Below are 25,759 nucleotides of genomic sequence, written 5' to 3'. Positions count from 1 at the left end.
GATTTTTGACTACAGCAAGTGTGCCATTTTCCTTTGTATAGAATAGTCTTAGAGAAGCATGGCTATGCACTATATTTAAAAAAATTCCTATTGTAAAATGTTTGCTTCACTTGCTCCTGTGAGTTTTGTGCTGTATTAACATTCAGCACACAGGATGCTGTCAGTAGATTGACACCTTTCTTATAGCATGTTTGCACATGTATGCACATCTAAATACTGCAGTAAAAGTCATAATCGAATCTAGAGCATAGAAAGGACATCAGTGACCATTTAAATTAATTTTTCTAAGATGTAGTTAAAATACATGAAGGTTTTAAACTAAATTCCTTTAGAATATTATATTATCATTTAATTGAGTATTTATCTGGTGTCATTTCAGAACAAAATGTAGCTAGCTGGAATAGAGTTGAAAAAATCAGAAAATATTACTTGATATTACTGAAATTATATGTCACTTCATTGCTATAGGAGTCAGCAGTTCTGTGATGTTTCAAGACCAAGACAGAACTGCTGCTATCATTGTAATGTCCAAATTATCCTACATTTTTTAACATGCAAATCCAGCTTTGTGTTGCTTACTAATACTGGACCTATTTGTATGAAGGTATAGATAATAGGATGTTAGTGTGCTTGTAATTTTATTGCATTTCTGAAAATATTTTAAGTATTAATAAAGTTCCCCTCAAAATACAATCTTAAATAAAAACCTGCTGACAATGCTGGATGAATGTTTTCTGACCTTTGTGTGTGTGTGAGGCTCTTGCAAGCTGTTACTCTGACATAATTTGGTTTTACATTTCTGCTTTTTGAAAAAGACTGAAAATCCAGACTTCTATTCCACAGTAGATGGCGCTCTAACACTACTGGTATTGAAATTCTTTTTGTTAGGAGGGATGGCATTACTATTTCCTCAGTGATTAAAAGTAGTTATTCCCTTTCATTTGTAGCAATGCTGATGAAGTAAACAACTGATATTTGACAAATATTTTTGAAATATATAAAATACATAATGTTTCAAAAACGACTGTTAGCACACATATTGCATTATTTATTATTGCACAAATATTGCATTATTTATTATTTTAAAGTTTTCTTTACAACAAAAACATTAAATTTTAGCTTCTGTGATATAATGCTGATTTTCTTTTCACTTTCAGCATTACGATCCCTGAAAAGCTGGAATATTTCATTAACAAATATGCAGAGCATGCTCATGACAAATGGTCAATGGAAAAGGTAAAATCTGCATTCCTCTTAAAGCAAAATAATATTTTTATTTTTATCAATTTAATCTTTAAAATATTATATTCTGAACATTATTCTTTTTCATGATGTTACAAGTTGGTATGTAGGTAAGATAGGACATACTATATTCTTGAAATAAATTTGGGGGAAAGTTTCTTAAGTGCATATGGGTATTTCAAAATAGTGTTTAATTACTTCATAATCTTTATTGCTGATTTTGAGTAAATATACTTGATAATAGTTTAACAGTTTTATGGACCTGAATTTTTCTTTTCTTATTTTTTTTAACAAATAAACTCTTTATCCTTTTTATTCCTTTAGGCATTTTGTCTGTCCAGTGTTAAAAAATAGTTCTTCAATTGTAGCACAGTATTCTCCTTTATAAAAATCTCTGAAATAAAAATATATTGATATGGTTGCTTTGGTAATTGTTACTTTTGCAAAAAGATGGTATGCTACATGACACACATCTTAATTTGTAAATAATATAAATGTTACTTGAGAAAATGTTGAGAAAATAGTAGAAAGGATACTTTAAGAGAACAGCTCTGCAGAAGCATTATTCAGTTAAGTTCTACCAATAGAAAGGATTTTTCCTACTTTTCTTCATTTCCCCATTTTATCTTTCTTATTGCTGCTTTCAGTTTGCCAATGGATGGACCTATGGTGAAACATTTTCTGAATCTGCAAAAGTGCAACCATTAATGAAACAATATAAGTTACTGTCTGAAAAGGTAAGAGATTTGTTCATGTTTGATCCAGGGTTGCTGAAATGTCATTGAAAATATTGCCTTGTCTTTTCATTCTTTTAAGAAAAAAAGTACACTATGTCAGCTAATGTGTGGTTGTTGCCTTCCTCAAAATCCTGAAAAGTTATAGAAGAGTTTTATTGTATATAAATAGGCCACTCAAACTTTTTCTCCCAGAGCTGAATCTACATGGCATAACTACAGTGAAACCAAAATATGATATTGCCAGTCTGTTTTTGCCGTAAGGTCATAGAGGAACGCCTTCTTGCTTAGTGAAGACTTAGGTTTAGGCTTTGTCTGATCTCCAGCAGAAAACCACAACATCTGAGAACTTGATAATAATGAAGCAATACTGAAGGAACTGGGTTTTTTCAGCTCAAAGAAGGGAAAGTTGCTGGAGATGTGGTTTTGGTTTCCTGGTTCCTAAACATTATTTACAGAGAAGATGGATGGATGTATTCTCTTCACAGGGTGTACAGTGACAGGACAAGAGGCAATGGCTGTAAGCTTTTTAGCAGAAATGCTTTCTAAAACAACTTCTCATCTTGACAGCTTAAATATTGAAATAACTTACCCAAAGAGGTGGTGAAATGACCTGCATGTTGAAGGCATGACATAGCAAGACCTAGATAACCTAATCTTGATAGCCCTGTTAGGTACCTTACCTCAACAGAAGGTAGAGGCAGAAGATGTCCAGAGTTCTCTTCCAACATAGACTTGTTAATGATTCTATAATTCTGTGTTTTGGTTCATGTGGCAGATTAAACACTGAGTTACTCCTGATAATTTCTGTTCCACCCTTGATTTCATGCTATTAACACAGTTTTGCCTGAGAACATCAGCTTTCTGCAGGGCCAGAATTATTCTCCCTACCTCTGGAATGATAAATAAACTTTTTAATATCTGTATGATTTATTTGCATCATTTCAATAACCCTGAGCCATAATGGTTGAATTCAGCACATGTCTTTGCATCTAAGTATAACCAGGAAAAAGTCTAATTGTTTCTTTTTGCTCTGTACAGCTACATAATAAACAAGTTAATTATTGCATGTACATTCTTCTAGGAGAAAGAAATTTATCGATGGCCAATCAAAGAATCACTCAAAACCATGTTGGCATGGGGATGGAGAATTGAAAGAACACGAGAAGGAGATTCCATGGCACTGTATAATCGGACACGTCGCATATCTCAAACCAGTCAAGTGAGCCATTTTCCTAAAAACTTTGTGTTATTCTCTGTTAATAACTGCCTTTTGAAAGGAAGCCTTTGAACTTTTAGGGCTCTGTATGTTCATATACATGCATATGAAAATAACGTCACACATAGGAAGAAAAGCCTGGACAGTGTTCTTTTTAAAGCAGGAGGTACCTGTTACTGCATAATCCATAGAGGAAAGCCTGTCAATTCCTCTATTCTAGCCACACTTCTTGTGTCAGTGGCTTGTTATCCAGGGAACCTCTGTCACTTTTTATCCTCCTTTGACCATTTGTGTCAGTGTAATGAGCAAACCTCTGACAAATTTATACAGTAAAAACAAAGAATAAAATAAATGGTGATATTTTCTGGGTGGGGAGGAGGAACAGAAGGTAAAAGATGACTTTTTATAGGCTCTAGTCTTAAATGTAGAAATAGGGTTAAAAAGCTAAATTAAAAGTTTGATTTTTGCCTAAATTCTCCTTAAACTAGATCATGTGAAATTGCTGAAAAAAAAAAATCTCTAGATAATTCAGAGATTTAATCATAACCTTATCCTTCATACTGTAAATGAGTTCAAGTGAAATTTGTATTCAAATGAAAGGGATTTATTTCTGATGGCCATCTGTCTTTGGGAACAAACTCTGTTGCCCTTTGCCTAATTCTCACTGAAGTTTACCACCCCTGATATATTTTCAGCTTGGCCACAAAAGATCCTTTTGCTCTCTAGAGATCTACATGTGATTTTTCTTTAAATTTCTTAATTACTTTCAGTATCTTGTTAACGTTAACTTCTTCATATTAAATGCTTGTGTAACTCCACTGTTTTGCACATTTGTTGTTCAGATCTCTGTAGATACAGCCCATGGTTACACTCCTCGAGCAATTGACATGAGCAATGTCACCCTCTCCAGAGACTTACATGTAAGTCAGAAACACCTAAAATGGTTTGTTTTACAACTTAATTTTGTCTGTTTTTCTAGTTTATTTTAAACAATTTTGGTACTAAATATTACCTATTTTGATATGCTTTGCATTTGGTGTGGGGAGTTTTTGGTCTTTTTCATTGTTGCTCTCTCATCCTCTGTTGCTTAAAAAACGTGGCTCATGTTGAAAATCTTCAAAACTTTCTTTAGTCCTGGATTGGTTTTCCAGCTCACTTTGTGAACATTTGCCATTTTGAGGAGAATCTCATTTAGAAGAGCTAGCAGCATCACATTTTTCTGTTTCCCATTCATTTCTATCAACTTTACAAAGCATTTTTTCAATGCTCTTTTTTTCTCTAAACCGAAAGAATCAGAGTCAGAAACCATTAAGTATTGTGAGAATAGAGAATGAAGGAATTGGGGGTAGGATTTTGATAGATGTGTCAGTAGGTTGCTGTTATTTGGACTTATATGTTTTAGTTGATGGTCTGTTTCTGTCATTAGATAGAATTTTTTTGCTAGGTTTCATAGTCTGCTAATTTCCCGTGAGTATAACTGCAATGTAATGTAGGCATGTATCAAATAGCTTTAAATTAGTTAGTAGGAGTGTTTGTACCAGTCTAGTGATGGCTGCATAGTGTTCAAAGCTGACTACAATTGAGTCCTGAAACACAGGCTTAACTTCGCCGACACCGAGCTTTGCCATAGTGCAAACAAACAGTGGTAGTAAATTATTTGACAAACTGTGTGGTATATACTCTACTGTACCTCTAAACAAATTCTTGCTTTGAATTTCCACTCCTTGGTTTCTGTCTTGCAGTTTCCAGTTTGATAGTTGTAGCAGTTTTTGATTGCTGACTAGCTTTAAAATAATTTTCTGCCAATTAAGTGTCAGTAGATTGCTGATCAGAGCAATCAGAGTTCCAGAGTTCATAAAATTGATAACTGAATATCTGCCTCTACCATAATGTTCTTATTTTAAATTGATGACAAAGATTCCTTACAATTATGACATTTAATGTTTGTATAAATTCAGTATGGTTGAAGGACCTTGCAGACTTTGTTTAATGCTCAGGAAACAACTGAAGATGTGACCAACATCATGATATTATGATGCAGTAAACCAAGCCCACACAAATGTAACCATCCAAGTCACAAGTCACATAGAAAGGGCATTGGAACTTCTGTTAGTCCTTTGCGTATTTTTTTATGCTGTACCCTCTAACTGTTTTCATTAATTGTATTTCCTTTGTAGCCCTTAGCTATAAGGCCGAACTTGTTTGCTTTATGATTAATTTGCCCTATAAAGAGAGGTCTTCTTTGAAACCAGCTCTAGATCCAGTTATTTAAAAGCTAAATAAATTTAATTAAAATGCAATTTCAGCTATTAATTGTCCTGATACAGCTATTGAGGAAATATCTAAACATGTTAGTTATTAATGAGTTTTAAAAATTAACTATGTGTAATTTTGAACATTTTGGAAAATATTTAATATCTTTCAAGTTGGAGTTCAGGATTAACTATCAAAAATCATGACCATATCTTAAATTGTAAGTCTGCAAAATATTCGTTATTTTGGTCTTAAGTCACCTGATCACATCCTAGTTCCATGAGCAGCTAGGTCTTGCTCTAAAAAACATATTCATTGCACTCTGCTTTGCTAGGTTCTATGAAAACACATCCTTTTAAGGTCCTAATTGGGATTATGAAAATACCAGGATCAGAGTGTGCACGACAGACAGCATTTACCATACACAACAGAAATGTATCATCATTTACTCTACTGGAAAAACGTTTATGAAACAAATTGTCTTGTGGACAGATAAGATATGGCTGAAAAGTTTCTCAATTCATGAGTATACTCACAAATAAAGAAAGTGGTATTGAGAAATACTCATGACTCAGAATCCTTACTGAAGATGAGAAGGTCTCTGTAGGTTCATGAAAGAAATGTAAAGTGAAATCTGCAGTAAATTCCACCACTCTGTACAATTAGAGTACACAACCAGGAGGACAGTAGAGGTGAGTTTAAAAAGTTGTTTCATATTGAAACACTTCCTACTCGGTAGACACTGGAGAGCTTGTCACTTTTGTTTGGTTTGGGGGTCTAGCTTCTAGTTCACCAGTGTGGAGAAGTTTGTTTTGTAGGAAGAATATATAGACTAATTTATGCTCTAAAGTGGTTGGTGGTTTTAACAGTGAGATCACACAAATGAGAACAGTATCCACAGAGAAGAAACTGTATCCATCAGTTCATAATTAGTCTGCCACAGCCAGCAATAACTATGCTCATTCAGTCTTCTGGCTTGCTGTTCTCTCTTTCTGTTTAAAGTGCCTTCAGGTGGTTCTTTTTGGCCTTGTTTTCAGAATGAAGTCCCTCATCTGACACCCCAGAACTATTTCCAGACTGCTCTTTTCTTTGTGGTTCCTTGCTTTCTGCAATAAGAGTTCTTTCTTCAGCACCAGGTTCCTGACTCTTATGCCCATGCTGATTCTACCCAAATTCTATACAGTATTTTTTCCAGGAAAAATTTGTTCCCAGTGAACCATTATAGTGTAATTGTATTACACTTCCCAGAGAACAAACATTGTTATTTAATATCAGCCAGAAACTTGTACTCCTTGAGCGTTATTCAATGCAACCCACATCACTAACCTCTCAATTTTCCTAAGGCTATGGCTGAGATGATGGCTGAAAACTACCATAACATATGGGCAAAGAAAAAGAAGCTGGAGCTTGAAGCAAAAGGTAATGTTACCTATAGGTATTTAAAATATTTAAAGTTTTCTGTGACTACCTTAGGTCATACATTTCAAAACATTAAAAAGAAGAAAAAGGAACAGCAAATTTAAATTGACAAAGAAGAAACAGTGAAGTATCTATTCTTGACTGTCATTTTAGTGCCTGAAAATTGTTATAGTACCAGTTGTAAGTGTTCTTGTTTAAATAGTTTACCAATTCAAATATATCAAGGAAAGGAAACTCAAAGGTTGTAAATAAATTTAAGCACATAAATCCATTTTCTTTGTAGCATTAATCTTTCAGACTATTACCCGATGGGCTATGATTTCATTTGTATTGCTTCTTTTATTGCAGGTAGATCTGAAGTGTTTACTAAGTACTGCACATATCATGTATTGAATTGACAAGTGGAAAAACCTAGAGCTGATAATTGATTGCATATAAAAATTGCATGTGCTTCATGATCTCTGCTTACCTAAATGATTTTTTTTCATCTGTTGTGTAACTTACTGTTTTTCCTCTGTGCTAAAATAATTTCTTTATTTGTAGTAAAGCTGATTTTTTTTCCCAGGTAACACTATATTAGTGCATGGAGAAAACAAGTTCTCAGTTGTAAATTATTGAAGCTAGGGTTTGACCTTATCTGAAGGTGTCTATTAGGTGTATATTGTATGCACCAAAAGAGGTCTAAATTTGTAAAATTCCAGAAAAGGTATATCAGCTAAGATTTTATAAAAAAGCAAAGTTCTATCTGGATGTCCCTTTGATAAACACTTTATATTTCCATACCTTTAATGATATTTCCCCTTAATATAATTTTTTTATTATTCCTTTTCTGTAAAACCTTCCTTAGGATAAGTAGCCTCAGGATGGGCCAAGTTTGGGAAGTCATAGGCTACAGAAAGATGAGATATTTCAATATTTCAGCTGCTTTTCACAGCTTTGAAAGCAGAATTTTGCCTAAGAGAAGCACTTCAATAAGAATGCTGTACAGTGTTTGTTGTGTTGTGCAGTATGGGAAGGCTGGAGGTGGCTGGGCTGTAGTGATTGAAGGACAGGCTTCTGTTGGAGAGGTTTGGTATGTGAAAAGTAGATTAATTTATCAGCTGAGCAAAACTTGGCCTTTAAAAATTCTGAGAGTTTTGTCTTCAGTATATTCATATGCTGGTCTTTTTATTATTTTACCCGTGTGTAAGGAAGAGAAGAATAATGTGGATTTAGGTGCATTTTTCTGTGTTCAGCTGTCCTGTGGTACAATGACATCATGTTGGTGATAAGAGAATAAAATCCAATCATCCCAGCGTTAAAGACAGTACTTCCTAATACAAATCCAGACTAAACAAAAAAACCCAATCCACCATCAGACTTGCCCACTAGGTTTTCATTTTGCATGTAGATAGATTCAGACAGAACTAATTGAAAAATTCAGAATATTTAGCTTAAAAAAAAAAAAATCACCCAGTGTTATGTCTCCAATATTTTCTATAGAGAATGTGTTCCTTTTAAAAATTATTATTATTTTTAGATACTTGCTTTAGTGTTTTTTTTCCAGAGATAAGTCTTATCATTACCCCTACAGTTTCCTGGGGTTTGGGAGAAATTGCCATAAGAATTTTTTGTGTTGTGTTATGCGATGGTGATTTTAGAAGTTGAACTCCTAAGAATGCTGTTTTTTATGCAGATATTTATATTAACAATAGCAACTTTATTTTTCTTCCACATTAAATATCTACATGCAGTAAATACCAATACATAAGATTTTAATAAGCAATACAATGATGTTTGTTCTTTCTACCTGTGGTTTTGCAGCATTCTTTTGATCTTGCTGGACAATAGTGTGAACCATGTTTGAATCATGTATTCTAATTTTCTGTCTTTAATTTATTACTATAAGTAGAACTATATCACTTTAATATATTTTTAGATATTTGTGTATCTTGCTAATCTTGAGGAACCCTGTCATTAGAATGTTTAAAAGCAGGACTTCATGTATGTTTATGTATTTGTTTATGTATAGGTTTTCTGAGGAAATTACGTATTATTTATTGAAATATTTTCAGTTTCATTAAATGAAGTTGCAGTTATAATACATGTTTGTAATCATTAAGCATTTTCATCTTCCTTAAGGGTTTTTTGCAATAGGTTCAGTGTATTTAGCTTGTACTTGCACTTAAAATGATGTAAGCATATCTAAGTTTCTACCTGAATATTTTTTAAAGTTTGTGTAAAGAAACAGACAAGTACATTGTTATTTCAGAGTAGAATTTACTGTAATGTGCTGTGTATTATTGTGATAGTACTTTTACCTACTGGGACTTATCACGTCAACAGATAACTTTAATTTTTAATTCTCCTTATGCTCCGTAGTAGGAGGAGGCAACCATCCCCTTCTTGTCCCTTATGATACACTCACAGCCAAAGAAAAAGCCAAGGATAGAGAAAAAGCACAGGATATTCTGAAATTTCTACAGATTAATGGATATGTTGTCTCCAGGTAATTCTCAGTTCAGTGTTAATTTCACAGAATGTTTCTGATAATCCTTAGTGGTTTTTTGGTTTTGTTTTGTGGTTTGGTTGGTTGAGGCGGAGCATTTTGTTTATGTTATTGTCTTTTGGGCTTTCTTCTATCAAACTAGAATTCTGTGATAATTTTTTTTATGTTTCAGTACCTGGGAATAAGGATGAGCTCCTTCATATAAAATATTGTAAGGAAGAAATCGATTACAGAGTTAGTAGCAGGGTTTTTTGAAGGCATGAACATGACGCATGTGGCCATGCATCCAACTGGTACTAAACGTACCAGTTTTTTACAAGTGATGGGTTTAAGTCTTAGTTACAGGTTCATACACATCTTCAAGCACATGTCTCTCTCTAAAGGAATTTCTAGACAATTGGTTAGACAAAACAGTTTTATTTCTAAAACATATGACTAATTTATTTCAATTGAGTTCATTTACAGTATTATTAAAATATTTTAAAAGTGAAAAATGATATTTTAAAATAATTTTAACAATCCACAGTGTAAATGTAATAATAGTGAATAGTCTGCAGAATAACATGCATAATTCATTTTAATATGGTGTATTTACCTTCTAAATGTAGCATGATAAAATTCCAATTAATTTGGAGTCTTTTCTGCCTTATCAGCATGACTTAGAAAATGAGAATCTCTAGAAAAGGCTGAAAGCGTATCTGAGCCTTGCATGACTTGAACATTAGTAAGTGAATTAAACAGTCACTGAGATCAATTTAAGTAATCACTGTGAATTAATTAACCTTGCACATCTACCTAAAATCTGCCTATTTCCATTCTTTTCTATCAAATGTGAATTCCAGCCTGTTTCTGGAGCCCCACAGTTAATCTAATAATTTTGGTAAAATCTTTCAGGTTAGCTTGAATAATTGAGTTTACTTCTGTCAGTGTCGTAGGATGTACAAAGAGGGATGCCAGACAGCAGAGGTTTATTTCCTTATTCCCTGTAAATATGATCAGCTGCATTCAGGAGTATTAACCCTTTTTATTCCTGTTAAACACAAGTGAAAAGTGGCTTTTAGGTTTTTTTTTGGGAGTGGAAGGCTAAGAGGGATGGTAAAATAGCCATTAACTTGGGCACAGCCATAGTCTTGTGACTTAGTTCTTGGTACACCTGCACCCTCCTTTGCTGGTTGAATTCAGGCTTTTCCACGATGTATTTGATGCACTAATACTAAACTAAATGTATTTGCTGCACCTTTGACAATTACCTTGTCCAAACAAACAAGGGCCTGATTCATGTTTTAATTTGGTCTGCTCACTTCATATACTTTCCATATATGCCTTGCTCGCATTTCTTTCCAGTCTTTATTTGACAGTGACCATTCAGGTCTCTGCAACCCCATGCAAAATGGCTTCTGGGAAGATAGAAACATTTGCCCCCTACTAAGCATGTGGCACTCAGGCCCACTTCAACTTTTGTTGCAGAAGCCCTCACTCATCTTACTGACACTGCTCCTTCACATTAGCTGGAATTGTTTTAGACCCCAGTGGCAGGCAAATGGGGCTTCCAGATGCTGGAGCTGCAGACACTGCTCTGTGCCCTTGACTGTCTGACTCCAATGGCTACTGCCAAATGCATTTATGCCAGTCCCCTGCTGAAGCTGCCTCTCTGGACTCAAGGTCTGTAGGGCCCATGGAGTTGTTCCCCAAAGCTGTGGTGTCTCCAGCTGCTGATTGTTGAGACCTTCTTTCATCCCACTTGTCACAGACCTGGCAGCACCTACACCCCAAGCCTGACTCCAGTTGCTGGCCCAGTATCCAGCTCATACTGGTCTTGCCAGTAGCTGCCATCTACTCCTGACAGCAGATGGAATAGTGAGTGACATTACCCAGAGATACGGGTACAAAAGCATTTAATAAGAATATAGGGCAAACTCTAGTGATAAGGTAAAGGGCTCAGTCAGTCAATTGATTTGATAGTTTACATGTCACCAGCTATTTTGAAATCTGTTTTCATCCCTTCTGTACCTGGCTTTTTATTCTTCCTCCTGTACAGTCTATCATTGCTTCGTGTAGTGAGCTGCCTCAAATAATCCAAATTCTCATGTCCCTTTCTCATAGGAGTTCCAAAGTTCAGGCGGCCCTCTCCAAAGTTGTCTTAATGGTCCTTTAGTTAGTAAACTTGGGACTTTTGTTCTCCAGCATTGTTTCCTTTATCTTTTGTCTACCAGATTTGTGTTTCTAGGTGTATGCTTTTATTTAAAGCATAAATGTGCAATACACAGGCAGTTCCATTCTGTATATGTGCAGTAGGTGTACTTTTTAAACTTGCAACCTAGCTGAGTGCCAGTGTAACTTGGTGCATGAGTCAGGGGGAGATGAGGTGTGATTGATTCCCTCACTGTTTAAGAATAGATGTTTCATGTGCCATCAATTAAGTCCTGATCCTGCATAAACAAGGCTTGTGCCAATGCCAGCTTGTTGCTAGGGATGTCATCCCATGATATGGATTCACACTTTGGAGTTTCAGTCTTGTGGAAAGATGATGTATTTTTTATATCAGACTAGTAACTAGGATGGATGGAACATGCTGGAAAAGCAATTCTATCACTTTGTTTTGGTTTTCCTCTGATTTTTCAGAAATGCTGCATAGCTATTCAAAAAATTTCCATTACAAGCAAACTTTTCAGGAAAAGTCATAGTGTTGGATATTTAGATTTACTTCTAGTTTGATTGTTTAAATCAAAGTATTTTTTCAGCTTCCAAACTTCCTCACCCAAGAATCAGTCCCTGTAGGGAAATGCAAGATAGTACAAGTCATGGAAAGAAATTATAGTAATAGTGGATTAATTTTATTGACAAATGTAATTTTTTTTCTAGCCTTCTGGTTGGGAAATCTACTTGTGTTTTAACAATTTACTCAAAATCGAAGTGTGAGAGTGCTGTTTACATTAAACACAAAAAAATCTTATATCAATAAGCACATGATCATTACCAGAGAAAATGGTGTCAGACTACATGGAGAGGTAAGAGTGTTTGCAGTCCTTCTGTATGTGTAAAAATTTACTTGCTTCCTTTTACAGAGGACTTAAGGACCTGGAATTAGACACGCCTTCCATTGAGAAACGCTTTGCCTATAGTTTCCTTCAGCAGCTTATAAGATATGTGGATGAAGCCCATCAGTACATTTTGGAGTTTGGTATAGTACCCCTTGCACATTCTTAAAAAAAAGTATTAGCTAAGATTTGTGATGTCATAAAAACAACCAGAATTTTTTTTTTAATTGGAGCATTTCTGGATTAGTTTTCCCTTTAATTTCCTGTAGGTGATGAAGATCATGAATTTTGGAGTTATGAAACTGCCATTCATTCCAATTTCCCATATTCATTCATCAGATTAAAAATTTTCAGCAAAAATTTATGACTTTCATTCTTTGAAAAAGAAAACTAGCTGCCCCCTTGCATTTATACACAAAATTATAATCTCTCACATGTGCACAATAATAGTTACTATTCACATGTAATCCCTTTTTTAGAGATCAAATCAAACCAGTCATTTGTACCATTCTGAAATTTTCTCTCAAAAAGGTAGTAGAGAAACATTTTCAACAAACTCCCACAATGGGAATGTTCTTTCACAAATACCCATCATGTTTTGTCAACAGTGCTATGAAGGATTTAACTTCATCTGCTTTTGGTGAAGATAAAAAAATACAAAGGTTTGGTGACCTAAGACATCTTCTTACACAAGCAGTAAAAGCCAAAAAAACCTGGCCAGGTGCTGCTTCTGTTGTGACCATGGGAGTTGCAATGGCATATAACATATATTGTGCCTCATAGTCATATATGCTGTAAATGACAGTAACAGGAACATCAGGGAGATTGAATAAATCAATGCTCACTTAAAAACCAATCTAGTTTTCAAGTGGAAATTTGGCAAATTTAGAAGTTATCATATGCCATGGTTACTTGCAGTAGCAAAAGTCTGGTCTTGATAACTCACCAGGCTAGTTCTGCTGTTAATGTTTGATTACCATGGCTTCATCATTCTTAATTACATAAATTTGAGATAACTGCAAGAATGATAATGATTAAATACTGAAACATTAGAAACATTGGTGGAAAAAATACTGTTTGAGTCCCTCAATAGATTAATGGAAAGAAGACATTAAATAAATGAGAAATAGTTTGGGAGCTGTAAGAGATTTTATTTTGAAAGAGATTTTGTTTTGTATGGTAAGAGAAGAGTGAAGCAAGTTAAATGTTAGTTGGATATATCTAACTATTAATTTTGTTCTTTGGTACCTAGTTGATAAATAAGGAATGAGAATTCATTAATTCCATTTCTCCTGGGAACGACTGGAGAAAGGTGGTTTGTTAGAATCTGAGTTCAGGTTTCCAAATTGTCACCTGTAACAGGAAAATATAAACATAGCGTGAGATTTTTATCTCACAAAAACATCCATATCTCTTTGGAGTATGAGATGCATACACTTTTATGAAGATTTGGGCAGTTATTCTTTATATATTTTATTTGCTGTCACTTTTCCTCTAATGAGGTAGTCCTAAAATACCACTTTAACTAGTACCTATAATGCTTGAGGTACCTTAAATCTACATCTAAAGATGACCAGTGTTATTTGTTTATAGTGTACATTTCCTAAGAAAAATGCAGAGTAGACTGTAATTTGGATACATGACAAGGAACTTATTTTTCTTCTCTCTGCAGATGGTGGCAGCAGAGGCAAAGGAGAGCAATTCCCATATGAACAAGAAATCAAGTTTTTTGCCAAAGTACAGTATATTTTTGCTTATTCTTTGTCAACATAGTGATTAACAGAAGTGAGAACATATTTTTTAGTGACTGTTATTGTTATAGTGGTGTTTTTCTGTGTTAAATTAATTGTTTTATTAATTAAAGACAGCAGTAATAAAAATAGCTTGAAAACAATGTGGGATGAAGTATAAACATGGGAAGATTACAGACTATATTTTTTATTCTCATTATTTCCTGCTTCATGATATGCAGCTACTCATATGATGTTATTCAAAAGCTCCCTACATTTTCGGTTTTCTGAATTGGTCTAATTTTGAAGATTTTTACCTTTTACAATCTTCAGATGGGTTAGTGTGAACAATAGGTATTGGAATTAACATGGCTGTGTATCTGTCAGTGTCATGGTAGTTATTTCTCTTGTTTTAAAACCTTGTTGGTGTCTCCACAATGGAGTCACACAATGGCTGAGGTTGGAAGGACCCTTTACTTAGCAGTGTCAGAGAGCCCTGCCCAGACATCTTTTGAATATGTTCAAGGGTAGAGACTCCACAGTCTCTCTGCTCAACCTGTGCCAGTGCTCAGTCACCCTGGCAGTAAAAAAGTGTTTTCTGATGGTCTGAGAGAACCTACCATGTTTCAGTTTGTGCTCATTGCCTGTGACCCTGTCACAGTTGAAAAGAATTTGGGTCCATCTTCTATACCCCCTCCCTTCAGATATTTACACATATGGATGAGATAATCCCTGAGCCTTCTCTTCTCCAGGTTAGGGTCCCAGCTTTCTCAATCTCTTGTCATTTGAAAGATCCTCTAGTTCCTTAATTTTTGTGACCCTTCACTGGACCCCCTCCAGCATGTCAAGGTTTCTCTTGTACTGGGGAGCCCAGAACCAGATACAGCACTTCAGGTCTGCTCTCACCAGAGTTGAGTAGGGTGGAAGAACCCCCTCCCTGGACCTGCTGACAAACACTCCGTCTAGTTCAATCCACGATGCTATTGGCTGCCTTTGCAATAAAATTGCATTTTTGATTCATGGTCAGTTTGCTGTCCGCTGAGTATTCCCCTGGTCCTTCTTTGAAACCTGCTTTTCAGCTGATTAGACCTCAGTGTGTCCTGGGAACTGGACTTATTCCTCCCCAGGTGCAGGACTTTGCACTTCCCCTTCCTCCTGACAGCCATGAAATCCTCTCAGGACAATTCTCCTTTTTCTGTCGTGATTTTGCACATTATAAACCAAGAAAATCTGCTGCTACCTTTGACACATAAAATCTTGTATTTATATATTCAAAATGTGTTTTGTATTCATTACTGAATAAGAAAAAGTGATTGCAGCATTTTATAACCCTGGTATCCTTTGCAGCAAGTTGTTATTTCAATGCTTTAGAGTACTTCCATGTGGTATTATTTATCAAGCTGATTGACTCAGAAGCTAGCATTCCACTCTCTTGTGAACCATGCTCCAAAAAGGAAACAATTCCATATTTTCTTTTCAGCCATTTATTTTGGATCTGCTGCTGGCTGACATCTGTAGTGGGCACTGAGTAATAATCACCACAGAAAGTAAACAGAAAAACTTCTGTGGCACAAGCCCTTAGTAAGTGATGTTGTTTTGGGAGTTTTATTTGAAAAATCTAGAACTAAGTGCTGTTAGTATGCTGACAGTTGTAGGTGAATTTTTTTAACCTACATTAAAAGGACCAAAAAACAATAATTGTATTTGGTTATGTGGCATAGGAAAAATCTTAAATTGTGAGATAAAATTAAATTTTACTTTCTACCTTGTACTACTCGTAAAAAAGCCCCACAGATAAGGTATTTTTTTTTGCTGCTTTTCTTGATGACATATTAAGTGCCTTGAATATTAAATACATTCAGAGGAATAGCTATTAAAGAAAAAATCCAAACAGATAGAAGATTGATAACAGAAAACCTGTTTGAAATCTCTTGTCTTCAGTTGTGACCTACAAAGTATAATAGAGAACATAGTAAAGAAGGTCCTGAGATAACCACTCTTTCTGATATAATTTCAGGTTGTGCTCCCTTTGATTGATCAGTATTTTAAAAATCATCGCCTGTATTTCTTATCTTCAGCAAGTAGGCCTCTCAGCAGTGGAGGTCATGCCTCTAATAAAGAGAAAGAAATGGTGACAAGGTAAAGCTTAAAATAATATTAATGTCTATGCATATGTGTGTTGGTCTTTAAAGAGCAGCAGTTCATTGTGGGCAAGTGAGAAGTGGGAAACACAGAGGTATTTTTATGTACACGCAAATTAAACATTTTTCATTTTATTTTCCCATTAGGAAATTTCATTGTATAAAATGGAGAGGAGTACAGAGTTATTATATGCTGTTTAAAAGGTGATGATTTTAGCATGCAGGGAACTTCAATTTATCCTTATATCCAACAGCGAAACACTTGCACAGTCTGTGGCACAGGCTGTACAATTATGTATCAGTTTTCACTGTTAGAAATAGGTACATACTGAAATCATTATTCCTGCAAAACTTTGTTAGATTTATAAGCCAAACTTATTTGTAGCCAAGTTTCAATAAATATCATTACTAATGTCCATCATAAAAATAAGGGAGTTGCATTCTTTCTGCTCTATAGTTTTATAAATAGTAGTGAGTACTACTGTCACAGAAATACTAGATTCTTTCTCTGAAGTTACTCTTTTTTTAAGACCATCTCTCTAAGAAGTTCTAATTTAATTTCGCTTCTGATTGAATTGAAACCCACATTTCCCATTTAGTAAGCTTCACACAGGATCTCTTGAGTACCTGTAATGTGGGCATGTATGATGGCTGCCTTCTTGGCTGTTCTTGGGCATGAACCAAGCAATATTGAATTGCTGCTTTTTGAGGCTGACAGCCAGTTGGTGGTCATTCAGACATGCAGGGTTTGCAGGATTGTGTGAATGCTGAGTGAAGTTTTTATCACAATATTAAGCTCAAGTAAGTAATGTCTGTATTGACTTTGCATCATCTCATTGACTAATCTGAACTGGCAGCTTATCTGAATGCTGTTCTTCAAGGGATTTAAAAACTGTATGAAATTGCATGCATATAAATAATTTTTCAGTCTTATGAGCTGCTAATTTTCTGTCTGTAATGTTCTGGATAAAAGTATTTTTACAATTAAGTCATGCCAATAACCTCCCTACTTCTGGAATATGTCAGCTATATCACCATACCTGCTGCACAGAGATTCAGGGTTTATGCACATATGCTCTATAGCTGTGCGAGATTCTAGAACTTATAGGCCTGAAAAAAGATCAGAGCTGCTACCATACTTGATTTGGTTGTGTGCCATCCAGATGTGTCAGCCAAAGAAAAGAAAAGATGCCGGGGAATCTTGGATGAGTAATAGCTAATTCTATTGAGTGCACCTCCTACGCAGAATTTGTTTTAAGCTAAGGGCAGTTCCTGGCTGCTTTCCTTCTCCAGTGAAGATAAACTTGCATTCATTAAGCTGTGGAAGAGTATAATTTTAATGCAATGCAAGTCTTAGCAACCATTCCTTATTCAGAAAATACAGTAAGTCCAGATCTATTTTGCTGACAAATACGGGTCAGGTTTCTTCCTGAAATGTGGTGGCATTATATGCTGTTGTATTTGTAACCAACCTCTTCATGATTGGGTTTTTCGAATTTCTCATCCAGTAGACCATGTTACAAGTTCTTGAACTGCTGTAGTTGTATGAAATTGGTTCTGAATAACAAGCTTTTGGTATTTTAAATTTATTTATTTATTTGGCCTCAGCTAAAGACGCTGTAGGTAATAGCTTCAGTCTCACTTTGTGAAAGTATAGCATCTGCAGAAAGATACAATCAGTTGTGTAACATTTGTCTGTCAGAGTATAAGATAGAGTGGTGAGCTATTTATGTCTTTTCCAGAATGGACACAAAATCTCTGTGATGCTAACATGCTTCTCTACATCTTTCCTGTTGGACTTGGTGATCCAAGATCCTCATAAAAGAATATATAGTCTATGTCTGCATCATGGAATAAAAAGTGAACCGAGATCCCCAAACATGTACCAAGCAGGCTCATTTCTAAAACAGAGCAGTTACTGTTGCTAGAGTGGATCACTGTGCATTGGCTAATTAGCTGGATTCAATCCCACATTAACCTGGCTGTTGTGATTCTGGACATAGAGGTTTCCATTTGACACCGTGCTCTTGTCTGTCAATGGAACAACATGTTCAGATCTCATCCATAGGCTGTGCAGACATGCTTATTGTATCTTTTGCTTTTAAATCAGAGGCTAATAAATATCCAGTGTGCCTATTAATTAAGTAGCTTAATAAAATGACATGATATTGTTCATGTCATTTATAGCAGATGAAGGGGTTTGCAGCATAAAATAATACCACAAAAATGGATGTTCATGGTGAAAATTCTCACACCAAACCAGATCTTGAAGATTGTTATAATTCCAACTTAATCTGGAGCCTAGGTCAATTTGGGTATGGTCATTTGCTTCTGCTTCTATGAATTAACACAAAATTTCACTCTTCTTTTTTCTCAATGGAGTGCTGTTTGTCAGCACAGGAAGTACTTCAAACGTGAAACAAAATAAGTGTTTAAAACCATGTAAGAGGTGATATTTAAAACAAAACTTATTTGAAGGTAAATTCTTGCTGTGTTCAAGTTTACAAGATCCTAATTGAACTAGTAAAACATTTGCCATCACACACTCACTTAATTTGATTCTGTTTCTGTGTGTTTTCAAATTGTTAGTGGTATCCTGTGTAGCACAATGACCACATTTTACTTTTTAAAGCTTTGATGGTTATTTCCTTGTGGGTTATTGTATAGAACGCTTTTATATTAATTAGCTTTGCTTTTAATTTTTTGTTTGTTTTTTTTTTTTAATTATAATATGTGCTTATTTAACCATGTTTGTTAAAGATATGCACTTGAAAATTCTTTCTTTAGTATTCTGTCCCACATTCTGCTCAGACAATTGATTCTTTCTGCGTGACATCATGTTGCTTTTCCTGCTCATATATCAGCTGTTATTTTTTTCTTTCTTTCCCCCCCTCCCTCCCTTATTTTTTTCCTTTTCCCTTCTCTTCTCTTTTATTTTTCTTTTGTCTTCAGCCTGTTCTGCAAACTTGGAGTTCTTGTCAGGCATAGGATTTCACTGTTTGGTAAGGAGACCCTTGAAAAATACTAGCATGGCCATCACTTGGTTTTCTTTGCCATTTTTGCATTGTGTTAAGTGCTGCTTTGTTGCATGCTGCATGGCTGAAATGCATGGTCTACACAGACCACCAATTGTTTAGACTGGTAGTTCAAAGACTTTTTTAGGTGGAATAAAAAGCTTTTGTAGTTTTCAGTTTGGGGGGGGGGCAATTGGGGCTTTTTAGTTTTTTGTGTGTCTTAATTGATATTTGGGTTTCATTATCATATCAAAGAATTTTGATGAGTAAATTAAAATTACCGATTTGTGATGTTATTCTGAATAATTTGGGAAAAACATTTGACAATTGGAACTGCACATTTGTATTGGAAAGTCATTAAGGAAAATTAGAACTGGGCTGAAGTGCTTAGTTATGTTCTGTGGAATTCTTGAATATTCCCAGATGTGCTCGACTCCACATACGCATGTGTACTCTCTTTCTGGTATTATGTGACCTTGACAGGAGCTTGGTGTTTGTCTTATGCCATGTGAAAATCACTAAATTGAAGTAAATTTGAAGTTTGTATCAAGTGTATACGTGCTATGCAGTGTGTGGCACAGTAATTTTCCTTGCAATTTTCTCTTATGCCATGGTGCTAGGAGAGCTGGAACAGTACATCCTATGCATACATGGCTTCTGTGATGGATGCAGTGCAAACTTCAGCATCCATGAACATACCTAATTGGGTAATTATCTAGTGAATTAGAATTTCATTATGATAACATGCACCTAACTCAATTCCTGCATATTTCATTCAATTTTAAGGGAAGGAACTCACTTGCTGCAGTAGCGCGGTGTTTAAAAATTTTACAGATCATTATGAAAACCATTAAACTGTGGAAAAACATTGGAAGGTTTTTTGGCATAATTGCTTTTAAATATTTTGGGAGGAGCTGAGTGGTTTTGCCTACAAAGCCAAAAGATTGTAGGAGGAATGGAGTTATTTCTGCAGCTGTGTGACATTGTTGCAGCTTTTTCTGGAGGGTGGAATATGTCACAAACCTACACATAAGCTCTGATTTATACCCTAGGTTGTTTCTTCAAAGAATGAACTAGCTCAGGTATACTATTAAAATTTTGGAAATCTTTTTTGTTATTTGTGCATTTGGTTTTCAGAATTTTTTTTTTCCTGAAATGAATCATGGTTGAAATTAAAAACCTAAGTCAATATAACTTTCTTCAGTAGTAAAGAAAAGATCTTTTCTATTCCCCTTCTCAGCTTGCTTGTTTCCTGTTGTTTGGCTGGGTTCAAGTGCTAGGAGATAAGTCAGATAGGATCATCTGATTATTTGTGACAGCTACAGTTTGTTTTTTAACTCTCTTCCTAGACGGCAGTAACTAACAGATTACAAAATCTTTATGCCAACACAGTAGTTTTGGCATGAACTGTGACAAGGTCATCACGAGACTATGGAGCAGGATTGGGTTGTTTACTATGGACTTAATAACTCAAGTCAAAGTCACCTTACGGCTTGCTTTCTCATGCAAGTGAATTGCATGATGTGAGAAAATCTGATTAAGAGAGTTGCACTTATTCCAGCAAAGACTGTGCAGAAGAGAAGAAAGTGCTCATAACTGTGCACACCTGGGACCTAGAAAATTATTTGTGCATTTTGAGGGCATCTTCAGTGAGCAAGTGTTGCTAATAGTAATTTCTATGGATAGTGTGGAGTTTGCTATAACGAATATCACAATTCTATATAGTTTTGCTGTATAGGTACTTTGTATTACTGTGAATATGAATGGTGCTTCTGAATATAGAGCTGCATTTCTGAAATCATTAGTGAAAGTCATGTAGCTTAAGATGGGTGTAGGAGTTTGTTAAAATGGGAAATTAAGCATGCATGTCTTACAGAGTGAACTTAAATAGTCACATTTGATATCTGAGAGTGTCACTGAGATTATGGAATTATCATTCAACATGGAATCATTATTTCATTACAATGTGAAAGTGGATTTTGGCTACAATAATTTATGGTTTGAGAGCTGTAGCTGTACATGAGGAAGACAGTATTGATTTATTTTCATTAGTATTACTGGGTAGAAATGGAAATATTTCAGTGAATAATTTTGGTTAATTGTGCATGTTGATTTATTTTTTCTCAAATTTAAAAGCCAAATTTAAATAGCTTGATTGTTTCGATTTCTAGTAAGCCATTCTATTCTGGAGCAAGTTGCTGAGAATTTGTGGCTGCCCTGTCCCTGGAAGTGTTCAGGATGGGTTGGATGGGGCTTTGAGCAAGCCTTGTCTAGTTGAAGGTGTCCCTGCCCCCAGGGTAGGAGGTTGGACCTAGATGATCTTTAAGGTCCCTTCCAACCCAAGCCATTCTGTGATGGTCTGACGCACAGTCTGGTGTACTTTGAGTACTTCCCTCCATACCTGCTGTCTTTAGCACAGTCCTGGGCTCTCTTCGTCAGCACGGGCATTCCTATCACCAGAGCATCAAAATAATAAGGAAAAAACTTTGATCTGACAAAAAACCTTAATCTTTTGGTAGGATTTTTTAGGTTGCCTCAGCTTTCTTATCTGCTTGCTGTACCATTGCATGATCACATGTGCCAGTGAAAAAAAAGTGAGGCTGCCTGGCTGAAGCAACTGTGGAAGTTGTGGTCCAGGTTTTTTAATCTGCTGTGGATAAACACCACATCAGTATTTCCTAATTTTGGTGGCATAAAACAGCTTTCTCAATGTTGCAACAAACCTCCCACACCTTCCTTGCACTTTATCTTTTAAAACCTCTAGTTCACTGAAGCAATTACTAATTTTACTTGAATGATTGCTCATATTTTTAAGAAATAACCACCAGTGAGAAAATACAGTATGCTGTAGCACTATATGCAGATAGGAGTATTTTCAGAAATCTTTCTTAAACATTTTGTTTCTATTTTTTTAAATCAAGAAAATTTAAAGAAAAGCAAGAAAAGGCAGTTTTATTTTGCATAATTTCATTTAAAAAAGTAAATTAAAAAATAGGCTGTGATTCAAGTTTGTATAGCGTACATCTGTTCTGGATTTAAAAAGTGATCTTAGAGGAAACAGACTTGTACATGGCAGCATTTTGGGATGTACGTATGTATAGAAGGCTTCTTGTATGTAAGTCCTCTTTTTACATACCTAAATGGGAAAATATAATTACAGAATACTTGTATTATGTCAGGGACTGTTATTTGTGGACCCAACTAAGCTATAAATAACTGCAGACTATGGAGTACACCAGGGAATGAACTTTTTAAATGACATTTTTATAAGTGTTCTCTTCCTGCAATAGCAACTTTGGAAAGTTAACAGCTTTTATGTTACTGAGAGGAGGAAGATAAATAATCAGATAAATTTGAATTAATTAAAGCAAAACTTAGAGAAATCAAATGGAAACCAGAAAATACACTGCAGCTGTAATTAACCCCACATTTAAGTGCTTCCATCTTGACTGCCTCAGCTATTTTATGAGAGATGCTTTCCTGCCTCTAGTTTCTGCATTTGTGTGAACAAGGCTAAGACAAAAAACTGCATGTTCTTTAACATGAGATTATGCAGAAGTTTAGTTGCTCTTCTGCTATGTCATTTATTCTTTCATCAAATCCAGGGGTACAGTTAGCAGTGTGTTGATAAGCTATACGCTGTGCTCAGTTTAACTGGTGAATAATTTTCCTCCCTCTCTAGGAAACGATGCAACATCAATAGTCAACTGTCTTCACATACTGGGACAGACCTTGGATGCAAGGTAACGCTGATTATATTTTCTAAAGTACAAGGAAAATCACTGAAGAAAGTAATGTGTAATTACATTTGTGCTACCTGTGTAAGGTGACAGAATTTCAACACTTGAGAAGTAACAGTGCTGAAAAGAATTCCCGTTGCAAAACAGGTCAATTACTAGGATTTGACAGGAGAGTATTTGTAGGATACACTTTAAATTTCATTATGGATCAGTGGTGAAACTTCTGACTGTTGGTTTATGTGGTTTTAATAATGTGACTTTCTCAAAACCAAAATAATGCTAGAAATATTTTATTATTTTCCTTACACTGTTTAATCAAAAATTCAGGAGTTAAATGCACAGTAAATGTCTTATAGAGTGTCTTATTTGCAAAATTAATTCAGATTCTAATTAAAAGAAAACAGACCCTTTGCCTAGAATTCAGTGCTACTTTTATGTTAAATTGGGCTGCTTGAGCTATTATTGTGAGATTTATGTATGAGATGGCATTGATATATTGGAGAATAATGTGTTGCTTTTCATTTGCTGTAAAGTCAGCCATCTCTGCTGACAGCTGATTTTTAGATTTTTGCATTTTTAAACAAAGTATGATAAAACTGCCTCCATGGAAATTTTAAGGTAAATTTTTTCACTTTGCATTAAGTCTCAAAACAATTGTATATATTATGTGCATATAGTTATCTTTCTCAGTATCTTTGCAGTTGCTTTTATGAACAAGTTTTATATTCCATTTGCTAGGGGGTAGAGTCATGATCATGGCCATGAATATGGCTCAGTTCTTGCATGGTACACCTTTAGTTTGCAATATCTTGGTTTTTTTGTCATAAATTGTCCGTGGTCCATGCAATGACATAGAATACAGACAGAAATGAAGGTCATTAATTCAGCTCTTGGTAGACATGTGAAAGTAGCTCCAGATGGAGATAAAGGAATTAATGGAAGTAACATGGAAGTTTAAAGATACTACTCTTGAAACAGTATATATCCACTCTTTAAAATAAACAATCAGACTAAAAGAACTGGACTGATACTGAATTTACAAAAGAGCATCATGTCAATTAATTTCACACACGCCTAAATGGATACTTTCTTTAAAGAAAGGGTCTTTGTAATTGAGCTAGTTAAATCATATAAGGTAATAATTCTCCTGGATTATATCTTTACATTGTTGATTATGGTGCTATAATTACATAATAAATGCATTGATTGATTGATTTGATTTTAACAGATATGGTTGTTTTTACTCATTCCTTTCTCATGCCATTGTTCTGGAGACAGAAATGTGACTGTTATAGTTAGGAAGATTTTCTGAGTTCTAGCTTGAGTCAATTTTTCTCTTTCTAGAGTAAAGAATCACAGACTTAGTAATTCTTATTTTTGTTGTATACTTTTTGGGTTTTTTCCTCTCTGAAGGCAAATGAATCCCTTTATAAATTTTGAAGGACCATTTGCTTGGCAGGAAAACAGATAAAGTATCTTTGTGTTCTTCAGGATACCTATGAAACTTTTTTCAGTCAGTTATTGTGATCTGAGGAGATTTTACAATGTTAAAAGATGAAGTATTTTTCTTCAGATCTCTGTTATCTATTACATATAATCCAAGACTAGGCTTTCTTCCATGCTTGTCTAACAGAATATTCTTTTTCATTCTTTTTGCATGATATAAACAGGACTGTAATGAAAACTGGTCTGGAATCTGTTAGGATGGCATTGAGAGCATTTTTGGACAATGCTGCTGAGGATCTGGAGAAAACAATGGAAAATCTTAAGCAAGGCCAGTTTACACACAGCAGAAACCAGCCAAAAGGAGTTACACAAATCATTAATTATACCACAGTTGCTCTCCTGCCAGTGCTATCTTCATTATTTGAGCATATTGGACAGCACCAGTTTGGGGAAGATTTGATATGTATGTATCATATTATCATATATGCATGTAGAAGGTCCAGGTCCATGCCATTAAAATATCTGTAGTAAGCATTACTGGACTCTCAAGTCTATTAAAGGACAAATCCTGTGTAATTTTGACAAAATTTTTATTGATTTATTCAAACATTTGCAGCAATTAACCAAAAACAGTCTCCAGGTTTTAGTGGACTCAGAATAAATATTGAAGCAGATGTGTACATGAGTACAAAGTCAGAAGGATCAATTTGGTTTATAAATTTATCATAGATTTACTGTGACTTTCTTGTGCGTGAGAATTCACTTTGTGTAAGTTACTTTGCCTTTACTCTGTCTATAAATAAGGTTGTACTACAAGAATGGTGTTGCACCATCATACGTGCACCTCAGTTTCAGTTAGAGGGGAATCTGTGTGGGTCCTTAAATTCTGAAAATTTAAGGGAAAAGGGAGAAGTGGAAAGACCTCCTGAAGAATTTAGACACCAGCGAAGGGAATGTATATGGGTGTCTGGATATTGGATTTCTCTAAAGGTTCTGATTGTAGTGGATTCCGTTGTTCTTTATTTTCCCAACCCCAGAATTTTGCAGCCAAAATTTTGCAGACTTTGCAGCCTGCACACAAAACTTGACTTTTTATATATTTTAGGAACTCACAGAAATATCACTGTCTGTACTAAAGGGAGAAATCCTGCCCTGCATAGCTAACTCTGTTACTCAATTATGAAAATCCATGAGAAGGACTTGGAGGAAAAGAATATTAAGTTACATTTTTTCTCATTTTAGAATCTGTAAACAGTATTATTTAAAGTAGCCTTAAAAGAACTCTTCAAAAATTT

At 35.0% G+C, this 25,759-nt stretch overlaps 1 protein-coding gene across 6 annotated transcripts in view; it reads left to right on the top strand.

Moving 5' to 3' along the window:
- RYR2 (ryanodine receptor 2) overlaps positions 1-25,759 on the top strand; it is a 380,824-nt gene that overhangs the window by 276,225 nt on the left and 78,840 nt on the right. For 3 of the 6 annotated variants that reach the window (XM_064413752.1, XM_064413751.1, XM_064413748.1), the window contains 12 exons: positions 1,158-1,236; positions 1,890-1,979; positions 3,061-3,198; positions 4,038-4,115; positions 6,792-6,867; positions 9,232-9,355; positions 12,421-12,536; positions 14,066-14,130; positions 16,141-16,262; positions 19,217-19,266; positions 22,961-23,021; positions 24,689-24,927. In XM_064413752.1, the coding sequence (XP_064269822.1) occupies positions 1,158-1,236; positions 1,890-1,979; positions 3,061-3,198; positions 4,038-4,115; positions 6,792-6,867; positions 9,232-9,355; positions 12,421-12,536; positions 14,066-14,130; positions 16,141-16,262; positions 19,217-19,266; positions 22,961-23,021; positions 24,689-24,927 (1,238 nt within the window). Of the gene's footprint in view, positions 1-1,157; positions 1,237-1,889; positions 1,980-3,060; positions 3,199-4,037; positions 4,116-6,791; positions 6,868-9,228; positions 9,356-12,420; positions 12,537-14,065; positions 14,131-16,140; positions 16,263-19,216; positions 19,267-22,960; positions 23,022-24,688; positions 24,928-25,759 lie in introns of all 6 variants that reach the window. The other 3 variants (XM_064413749.1, XM_064413750.1, XM_064413747.1) reach the window with 1 other exon arrangement.

Source organism: Passer domesticus, chromosome 3 (genome assembly GCF_036417665.1).
Source record: "Passer domesticus isolate bPasDom1 chromosome 3, bPasDom1.hap1, whole genome shotgun sequence".
NCBI classification, from domain to species: Eukaryota; Metazoa; Chordata; class Aves; order Passeriformes; family Passeridae; genus Passer; species Passer domesticus.
The sequence above is the reverse complement of the archived record's forward strand: the minus strand, read 5'-3'. Positions and strand labels throughout refer to the sequence as shown.